General features: G+C 39.2%; 1 protein-coding gene across 2 annotated transcripts in view; it reads right to left on the reverse strand.

The window, feature by feature from the left end:
- Positions 1-10813, reverse strand: part of LOC126281652 (putative inorganic phosphate cotransporter) — a 257128-nt gene extending 246315 nt beyond the window's left edge. Inside the window, exon 1 of one of the 2 annotated variants that reach the window (XM_049980793.1) lies at positions 10741-10790. In XM_049980793.1, coding sequence (XP_049836750.1) covers positions 10741-10780 — 40 coding nt within the window. In that variant the 5' untranslated portion in view covers positions 10781-10790. Of the gene's footprint in view, positions 1-10740 lie in introns of both variants that reach the window. The other variant, XM_049980802.1, reaches the window with a different exon arrangement.
- Between the last annotated feature and the right edge of the window lie 604 nt (positions 10814-11417).

Consider the following 11417-nt stretch of genomic DNA (forward strand, 5'->3'; position numbering starts at 1 on the left):
CAGTCTGTCTACATTTCACAGTAAATATTTGATAGAAAACTGTGCGCTCGCACTAGTTGCGACGCCACAATCTGCTGTCCAGAAGTCGTGAACATTCTGTCGCCCATCACGGAACACACCAGCAAGGTATAACAAACCAAGAAAGGCTTTTATTTCGAATGCGTCTGTGCCCTTGCAGTCACTCTCGCGAGCAAAATTTCCATTTAGATCAGCTATACGCCTGTTAGTGTTGACCACAATTAGATCTAGGATATCATTTCTGATAAATAGGTTCCAGCAGTCAATTTCAGTTACCATTTTCTTTGCGTCTCCAACTACCCCAGGCTGTTTGGTTAGTATATTATGAGGCCGGTCTGTGTTGCTTTCCAAGGCACTTTCCTCCATTTAGTTCCAAAATAAAAAAATAAGTACATTACACCATTATTAGGTATTGTTATTATTACATCTTAAAGCATATTTATTGTCTTTGCTACTCTTCAAAATAGTAATGTTCATCAGTTTCCTGCGCTTCGTTATTTTCCCCTTCATCAAATTCATGATCTGTGTCTGAGTCTACAGATCGTGTTTCGAGTATATCTTCGGTTTCTGAATCAGTTTCTGCAAGATCATCTTCATCTTCAATGGATACCTCGTCGTCGAGAAGAAGGCGATGTACTTCTTCGATATCCTCAGGATTTTCTAGATCATATCGTTTACTTATTTTGAAAGAGAGTACACTTAGCTACAACGAAACGTTGCTTCATTTAGAAGACAACAACGCAACTGCCGACTTGCGTACGCTGCAAACAATGTAACAGCTGCAGTCATTAGCGGCGACAAAGCGTTAACTGAGTAGGCGCGCTGTATCTGAGAGATACAGGCAGTACACGTTCCCACACCTGACCCATTTATGACCTTGTCAGTACCGGGATAAGACTGAAATTCCTGTGAAGCAATAAGCAAGGTATGACACAAGATGTCAGAGGGGGGGGGGGGGGGGGGGAGCAAACCGTTACCACTGTTCATTGCGAAGTAGGTCATGTATCTTACAGTCAGAGGGGCGAAGATAGTCCGTATGACTGTATCTTTGCTTTGTGGTAGAGAGTGTACATCTTTCCAAGGCCACCATATGGTTCATGGCAGAGGTGTACTTCTGCCACTATTACCCAGTCCATTTCCTAACCCACTTGCAAAATTAGCGTGGGCAAAATTACGTTCTTTCGCGCCTCCGTACGATCACAAATTTCTCTTGTCTTGACTTCTCGATTCTTACGCTAAATGTACCGGAGTGGCATTAGAATGGTTTGGCAGTCAGCCGCAAAAGCCGGTTCTCTAAACTTTCTCAATAGCGTTTCACAAAAAGGATGTCGTACTCCCTTCAAAGATTCCCATTGAAGTTCACGAAACATCTGAAATAATACTCGGCTACTGACCGAACCTATTAGTAACACATCTAGCAGCAGGCCTTTGATGACATCTTCCTTTAATCCGATCTGCTGAGAATCTCAAGCAGTCAAGAATGGTTCGCACTAGTGTTGCCTGCTATATAGATGAGCTACGACTCTCCCATTAAAGCAAATTCGACCACCCGCCTCACATACCACCGACGCTACGCCCAGATATTTAATCGACGAGACTATGTGAAGCAGCATACCACTAGTCCTGTATCTGACATTACAAACTTATTTGTCCTACTCACTGCAGTAACTTACATATCCCTACATTTGCAAATCTAGAAAGACTCAATAAACCTGTTCACACAAGGTATGTTTGAATATGGCAAGCTGTGTTTCGCACTGGTACTTTTTCTTAATTGCGGGCTCATATTTTAAGATGAGTTTGTTTCCATCCTAGAATGTCATAATCTTTGAGCTCAGATTATTCGTGGGACCCTATAACAAACGGACGATAAAATACTGTGATCACTGATCTTTTCTAGTCTCACGCAACTTTTCAGTATGCGAGAGGTTCTCCATCCATATGTCTAAAAAAGAAGGTAATGGTTTGCAGCGAGCTTCATATAAATTGGAATTGGAATTTCGTCAGAACGTGATCCGTTGTTCACTTTATGTAGTCTTAATTGTTTTTGAGTAGCAAACTATTGTTGAGTTTCTTCCGAAGCTCAATCCTTCGTATCTCCAAGCTTGAACACATTTAAATATGTAATCGTTTGAGGCACTGCTCCACTTTTTTCTGTCATACACAGGTAAAGAGATACAGGAACCGTACGTGCCTTTACCACGTAAACAAAATTAGGAAAAATCAGTGTTATTCTCTTAAATAAATTTTGAAAGTCGCGATCATTTAAAAACTTTCCATTACACAGTTATCACTGCAGAAAGATGCGGAAAACTGTGGCCACTTTTAGATAGTTAACTATCAGCCGCAGTTAGACTTCGTTATGTATTTCTACAGATAATTATCTGTGTCCACTGTGGGAGCATGTAGCTGATTAACAACTATCACTTAATCTTTTTGACAATCGTTTATATCGAAATATGACATCACGAGCCACAAGTGTTGGTCTCATCATCTGTACTTTATTCAAAATATTTCTCTTGTATTGGAAAGGGTAATCATTGGTTGAAAGTCCACGGGAATGTTGTGTGAGCATTACAAGTTAGTTGGCTGTTAATTACGATCCATAGAAACGCTATCAACTTCTTGCTTGTAAGTTAGTTTATTGATCTATGGATCTTCAGTATTACTAGTCGTAATGATGTGGAATGGGTCACTTTACATCCACATCAAACATTGACATGCAAATATGGCTACTAGCTGACCATGCATAAGTTGTTTCTAATTCCTACTCACCAACTTTTACACATTAGAAAGGTACAAATTCTTCTGCTAATAGAAAGAGTTGCCAAGGAGAAACTTCATGTGTTTGTTTCAAATAAAGTTTTTTATATCAATGGATAAGCGAATAAAAATTTTGGTGTCAGCAGTGCGCCGCCAGCTTTGTGCCAAAATAAGCCTTAATTGCAGTAATGAATGTAATTTTCTTCTTCTGTTATTGTAATTATGAACGTGATTGTTCCCTTTGAACTGCAGTAGATTATTAACCACGAACTCCATCAGAGAATAAATAAGCTGTGAAGCGGTAATCAAAATACACATCTACTTAAACAAATATCTGCAAGATGATTGTGGTGAGCGTCACATATTATTCTTACAGCACTTTTCCAACAACGTAAATTTTCTTTCCTAAAGCTGACTAACCCCAGAACATTATTCGATACGAAATCATTGAATCAGAACACGCAAAACATGTCAATTTATTGATTTGTTTCTCTCCAAGATTTGCAGTGATTCGAAGTGGAAATGTGACTAAACGAAGTTGTTGTAGGAGTTCCAGAATGCTTTTTTTAAACTTTAAATTCGCATCAGTATTGACATCTAAAAGCCTTAAAATTTCCACGTTAGTTATTATTTTCTCACTATTTGTTATGTTTATCAGTGGTATACAATCTCTTGATATGCAGAACTTGTCATTCGTTAACAAACGTCAAACTTGCAGCAGAAGCCTACGTGGGTAACATTTTGCAAATTTATGTTTGTTAAGAAAAATTTTCTAACAGATTGCGATGAGCACAACACATCTGGTTCGTATGAGAGCTCAAAAATTACAAAGGTTCTGTTTAAAGACACTCCTGTCTACGCGAATGAGAATGTGTCAATAGGCTAACATCTTTTTCAGGGGGTATTTTCTTCATGGTCTCTTCCTGTGTCGTGCGAGAGAGAAAATTTTCTTGATCCTCTTTGGATCGACTTTAATGCTACAGAAAGGGGACGATACAAGATTAATCCTATCAGTCAATGGGGAAAATGAACTTCGCATCTGACAAGCAGGTAATTGTTCTGGCAGCGCCTAATAAGTTAACTGCTTCTGCGAAAACGATATTACCTGTGGATAAAGGGGAGAAACAACACCTCTACAGTCAAATAATGACCACTAACTCTTTGTTGCTTTGTATGCAGTTTTTATTGCAGTCTAGTTTACAAGAGGTTGGAAGAAGGCAGTTAAAATACTACCTCTAATTTTGATACGATAGGTTATTTAGGAATTTTTAAGGTTATTTAAAAGTTACACATATTATAGCAGATATGAATACTGAATAGTGGTTAAGTTAGGTACATTAGGTACATACGGTGAGCAACTGAAAGTGTTGGAAGAAACATCGTCTAGCCAGAAGGGCAAGGAAATTAACATTGCCTGAGGCTTCTACAGACAGGGTTACGATGAAGAGGAACTCTAGTAAACCGTGGTTATATTACCTCACGGAAATTCCGTCGGTGGGGCATCCAAAGGGCTGACCACAGTCTGGCATGCACTCTCTGGGGCACCACTCAGACAATCATGTGCATGATAAATCGGAAATCATTAGACATAATGTCTATAATCGCTTCCAGACACTGCTATCATTTCGGAACACCAAGGATTGGTGTTAAATACTGTTCCAACATGAAATCAAGACTGGTGAACGTACATGATCGAGACTGAGCTAATGTAAGCAGAACAGGCTAAAAATAGCAGAGAATGAAATCAAATTCGTCCTTTTATTATCTCTGTGCTGCATAGTGTCCAACTGCCAACATCACTGCCGAACAGATGGCGATGACACTCTTGTGTTCTCTGTAGGGTCAGTGAGATGTATTTGCTTTCTGCAGTTGGTACACAACATAAAAAATAGACCGTATGCCATGGGGGGGTATCTGTTAGGAGGCCTCACGCCACTTCTTTTTAAAGGAAATCTGCAGCAACATCTCACAGCGAAACGGTCCTTATGGCGTCCCAAAGAAAGATAAATCCTTTGAAAGGAACTGTTCGCCATGAGTTAATCTATTAAATAATTGGAAGTTAGATAATAACTGCACAGAAACTCTTAAGTAGCTCTCTAATTCCTCAAGAGTATATTGATGTGGCTTGCCAGTTTTTAATTCTTTCAGTTATTACGAAATTGATCTATCGATTTACATGAATTAATAATTAAACACTTGATAGTAGTTTTAATACAAGTATTAGTAGTTAGTAATAGTTAGTAGCAGTAGTAGTAGTAGCAGGAATAGTAGTAGTAGTAGTAGGAGTAGTAGTAGTAGCAGTTTCATTCATTTGTCGATCTCTTTTACATGTATTGTTAATACAATCTAAGAAGCACAAAAATAGCTCTTCACATACGTAGATATTTATAGACTTACGGGAGTAGTATGACAAAGACGGTCGTGGCCTTATTATGACAAGGATGGACTTGGTTGATTTTCATTCATGCTACTTTCCCTTCATTTATCAGAGAAATCAGGCTTCACATGTTGCTGACCGCATACCAGATTCGGATATACTCAAGCGGAGTGAGACTTTAAATAATATTCTTCACACAATGCCAGTCCTCTTTGTTTGGAGTCACTGTTTACAATTATCTGATTGATCTGTTTTTGACAGACGAAGACTATGGATGACACCCAAAACTAAAAATAACTGCTTTTGTTAGAAAATATAAAACTGAAAAAATAATTTACTGTTACATGTCATTCACTTGCATGTTGTATGTAAAGGTTGCTTCTGGCTTCGAAATCTTCCTGTATGCTCATGATGTGATCCATATGTTAACATGAGAAAACGTATTCTTACTGAAACATCAACACCGTTCCACCACTTACTTCCGCCTACTTCCACATCTAAAGCAAGAGGCCTCCTCCATATTCCGTCAGTTAACAACTAACACCAAGTCCTGAGTTCGACTCCTAACAATCACTCAATTTTTTCTGTAGTGGGAAGGTCACTCCCGCCTATAGGAGTAGAAGATCTGAGACACGGAATTACAGGGGAGCAAGTGCCCATGGTTGAAACCAAGAACATATTTATTGTTGTTGTTGTTGTGGTCTTCCGTCCTGAGACTGGTTTGATGCAGCTCTCCATGCTACTCTATCCTGTGCAAGCTTCTTCATCTCCCAGTACCTACTGCAACCTACATCCTTCTGAATCTGCTTAGTGTATTCATTTCTTGGTCTCCCTCTACGATTTTTACTCTCCACGCTGCCCTCCAATACTAAATTGGTGATCCCTTGATGCCTCAGAACATGCCCTACCAACCGATCCCTTCTTCTGGTCAAGTTGTGCCATAAACTTTTCTTCTCCCCGATCCTATTCAATACTTCCTCATTAGTTCTGTGATCTACCCATCTAATCTTCAACATTCTTCTGTAGCACCACATTTCGAAAGCTTCTATTATCTTCTTGTCCGAACTATTTATCGTCCATTTTTCACTTCTATACATGGCTACACTCCATACAAATACTTTCAGAAATAACTTCCTGACACTTAAATCTATACTCGATGTTAACAAATTTCTCTTCTTCAGAAACGCTTTCCTTGCCATTGCCGGTCTAGATTTTATATCCTCTCTACTTCCACCATCATCAGTTATTTTGCTCCCCAAATAGCAAAACTCCTTTACTACTTTAAGTGTCTCATTTCCTAATCTAATTCCCTCAGCATCACCCGACTTAATTCGATTACATTCCATGATCCTCGTTTTGCTTTTGTTGATGTTCATCTTATACCCTCCTTTCAAGACACAGTCCATTTCATTCAAGTGCTCTTCCAAGTCCTTTGAAGTGTCTGACAAAATTACAATGTCATCGGTGAACCTCAAAGTTTTTATTTCTTCTCCATGGATTTTAATACCTACTCCGAATTTTTCTTTTGTTTCCTTGACTGCTTTCTCAATATACAGATTGAATAACATCTGGGAGAGGCTACAGCCCTGTCTTACTCCCTTCCCAACCACTGCTTCCTTTTCATTTATTGAGCGAAAGAAAATTTACACAAAATTCTAAAAAAAGTTAGCCTGTGGAAAACAACAAGTTATATTCAAACGCAAAATCCTGCAAACATTAAATACAACTAAGCAGGTGGATTTCCAAAAGGCGGATGAAATTGGATAACATTGCTCAGATAACTATGACATAATCATGTGAAGTATCTTAACAATTATGCAGTTGGCTCAAAGTAATTTTGATTCCGAGAATTCTGTACCTTATCCCGAAAAGTGAATGTTACACTACAGCTTTCGTGACAGTATGGAGAGAACATCTGATGTTCAAGTTTGTTGCTGTAATCTCATGTTAGAAGCTAGTAAATTTACTCATCAACTCACTCTCTGATCTATGGTTTCCAGTTTTTCTGGCTGGAGAAGCTAGAAGACGATGAATCCAAACCAAGAATGGCCTGTCTTAAAGATGAGCCCTTGCTCTTATTCTGTTTAATTTGTATCTTCATGACATGCTAGTTAGTAACTGTAAGAAAATCCAAGTATGCAAATGACCTATCTTTGATTTGAGAGAACTTCTCTTTTTGGTATACCAACCACGATGCAACAATGACAAGATGATGGTGGAAACCACTCACAGGAAAAAATTAAATCCCAATGGGAGATACTACTTCATTACAATTATCTTACTGACCATTTGACCTCCATGTTGCTCTTTGTCTTCCGCCATAGAATGTAGCATTATCCAGCACGATAACTGTCTGTCCAACGAGAAAAAATAATCCTATAATTACTTAAGAAACATAGTTATGAGGAGAAAATCAGTTTGGATTCTAGAGAAATGTAGGGACTCGTTGGGTAATACTGACCCAACCACTTCTATTAGAAAATAGGTTAACAAAAACCAAACCTACGTTTATAGCATTTGTAGACTTAAAGAAAGCGTTTTACATTGCTGACTAGATTACTTTCTTTGAAATTCTGAACATAGAAGGGCTAAAACGCAGGGAATAAAAAGCTATTTAAAACTTGTACAGAAACTGGACAGCAGTTACAAGAATCAATACATATGAAAGGGAAGCAGTGATTGAGAAGGAAGTGGGACAGAATTGCAGCCTATGACATAGGTTATTCAATCCATGCACTGAGCAATCAATAAAGAAATACAACGAAAAATTTGATGTAAGAATTAAAATTCAAGGAATAGAAATAAAAATTTTGAGGTTTGCCGATGACATTGTACTTCCGACAGAGAAAGTAAAGGACTTGGAAGAGCACTTGAACGGAGTGGACATTGTACTGAAAGGATGGTGTACATCAACAAAGGCAAAACAAGGATAATGGAATGTTTTTTAATTGAATTAGACAATGCTGAAGAGATTAGATTAGGAAACGAGACACTTAAAGTAGTAGATTTTGTTACTTGGGCAGCAAAATAACTGACGATGGCTGAAGTAGAGAGATTATAAAACAGACTGGCAATGGCTAGAAAAGAGATTCTGAAAAAGAGACAACTGTTAATATCGAATACAGATTTAACTGTTAGGAAGTCTTTTCTGAAAGCATTTGTATGGAGTGCAGCCATGTATGGAAGTGGATGATAAATTGTTTAGACAAAAAGAATAGATCTTGAAATGTGGTACTACGGAAGAATGCTAAATATTAGATGGGCAGATCACGTTACTAATGAGGAGGTACTGAACAGAACTGGGGAGGAAAGAAATTTGTGACGCAACCTGACTAGAGGAAGGAATCGGTTGTTGGTAGAACACATTCAGAGACACTGAGGGATCACCAGTTTAATTTTGTAGACAAGACTGTGGGGGAGAGGGGCATAAAAATTCGTCAAGGCAGATCAGATGAATGAAGTAAGTAGCTTCAGAAGATTTACGCTGCAATAGTTATACGAAGATGCTTGCACAGGAAAGAGTAGCATAGACAGCTGCATCAGATTTGTCTTCGGACTGCAGACCACAAGAACAAGAGTTACCAATGTCCCTCTCTATCTTGACCCCAAAAAAATCACCGGGTATCTATTGCCATCTGCCTCTGACCTTGTAGCAAGTAATTGTACAGTTCACCTAACACTGAACCGCATTCAGCCTCAGTTGTAATGTCAGACTTTTCGCAGATGATGAAGCTATGTAATAGAAAAATCTTTCCCAGAAAAATGACAGTAATATCCGGTTAGACAAAGACTGCGACATAGCTCTTAATTTGGAGAAATTAAAAAGATGTGCACTTCACAAAACATGAATGCTGGATATCCCTTGATTACAAGGGAATCGACTAGGTTTAGTCATACCGCACATATATTTAGGAGTAAAGATGTGGAGCGAGGCGGAGGGGAAGGACAACATATCGTAGGCTAAGTTGTAGCTAAAGAAAATGGTAGTCCGCCATTCATTGGAAGGATACCGGGAAAATGGAAACTGTAGACAAAAGAGATTGCATACAAATAACTTGTACAACCGACAGCTTGATATTCAAGCAGCAACATAATCGCGAATAAAAACAATGATCCAGAAAGTGTAGAATTAGTTTCTTTTATTCCAGTTTACGATCACAAAGCTTGTGTCCGCAGACCTTCAATTACGGTCAGTAGTGACCATTTTCAAACCTGCAGAAAACGAGGAAAACAAAACAACAACTGAACAGTCAGTATCTTCTAACCAATGAATATGACATAATGGTATTATTTTCTTGCGTACAAAATACATGCGTTTAAAAATGTGGTAAGACACGTCTGTTCAAAGTTTATGCAAATATAATGAAGTGAGGCTCGCGTCACCAAGAAATACGATATTACTGATTTGTATGGGACCCATACCAGATCATCGAACAGTGAAAATCGAGTGTATACAAAGATTTGTGGTGTGAATTATCTGCGTGGCAGTGAGTGGCAAGAGGAGGTAAAATAATGTCACATAATCTTTCGGACATGCCGGGAAAGAAGCCATAAGAACTGCTGAGAAAACTTCAGTATTCGCCTCAGGGCAGAAACTACGAAAATACCCCCTTCCTATGCACATGCACCCTGCTGAAAAAACTTCAGTATTCGCCTTCAGGGCAGAAACTGCTAAAATACTCCATCCCTATGCACTTGCACAATCTAATCTCCTACAAATCTTGATGGCGTTAGGACAGCAACCAGCCACAAATTTACTTTCAGTTCCTTTATTCAAAGGGCACCGTTACCGGTTTCGAATCGTTGTGATTCATCCTCAGACGGTTTACACTCTTTCTTTATGATATGTTGGGTGTTTTTTTACAGATTAATTTTCGTGAGACGTCGATTTGGAGTGTTTAGTGAGAAGAATTTACGTGTGCAACAATAAGAATGCAGTGGGACTGCATTTACATCTGTTGGACGAATCTTATGGAAACAAACACTCAAAACCGACGTTTCACGAAAATTTGTCAGTAAAAAACACACAACATGTCATAAAGAAAGCGTGTAAACCGTCTGAGGATGAATCACAACGATTCGAAACCGGTAACGGTTCCCTTTGAATAAAGGCACTGTGAGTAAATTTGTGGCTGGTTGCTGTCCTGACGCCATCAAGATTTGTCCTCAAACAACAGCCACGGCCTCCATCATGTCATCATATGACAAAATTGTATTACTCTCCTACAGTTTGTGCAAAATAAATCAAGTGTGTAACGGCAGTCCTTGTTCCCACACTCCAACCTTGAATGTAACGAGAAGATACTTATTATATGATCGAATAAAAAATACAATCACAATGCAATTCACAGTGATTCACAGAGTGTAGGTGTAGATCTGTTTGCCGTGTTGGAGGTAGATTTCCACTATATTAGACGACTACTCATGATCGGTTGGACGTTGTCAAAGAAATCAGTGTCTTTTGAACTGGTTTTCTTTGGTTCAGCGTCAAACTGCAAGCCATTCTTCAGTAGTGTTTTCTAATTTTCTTTAGACGACTCATACGGTTATAAGCGTGCTCTGATGGATGCTGCAGTACTTACGTTGATTCTCTGGGTCAGGCTGGTGTACCTTCTTGGCCATGGCAGCTGACTGATGTGCGTGTGCTTGATGTGATTGCAGTCGTCCGCACCTCCCCACCACACGACTACACCTGCCGCTATCTATTAAACAGCTGGCCTTGTCTCGTAATTATTGGAGTACTGCTCACCAACGGGTACACTGCCGCTACTAAGGCGTTCGCTGACTGAAGCTTGATGGATGCTGATGTGTGCCCATGGTATTTGGAAGTCATTCTAAAAGGTCGATTTTGATACATGGCGACTTACTGCAGGGAAGGAGACCTGAGAAGTTAGGAAGCAGAAAAAAGATCATATGGAAATATGGCTGACACTGTGTCCCAATGGAGGTATAGACATTTGATGATGGATATAGATGAGCTTTTTTTAGTGTAGCTGTGCACGGCAGAGAAGTACGAATGTTCCGTCAAAAATGTGTGTGAAATCTTGTGGGACTTAACAGCTAACGTCATCAGTCCCTAAGCTTACACACTACTTAACCTAAATTATCCTAAGGACACACACACCCATGCCCGAGGGAGGACCCGAACCTCCGCCGGGAGCTGCCGCACAGTCCATGACTGCAGCACCTTAGACAGCTCGGCAATGTTCCGTCTGTTTAGTGTTTTACCTCTATACTCTATAGAGCATGCATGATGGTT

Source organism: Schistocerca gregaria, chromosome 1 (genome assembly GCF_023897955.1).
Source record: "Schistocerca gregaria isolate iqSchGreg1 chromosome 1, iqSchGreg1.2, whole genome shotgun sequence".
NCBI lineage: Eukaryota > Metazoa > Arthropoda > Insecta > Orthoptera > Acrididae > Schistocerca > Schistocerca gregaria.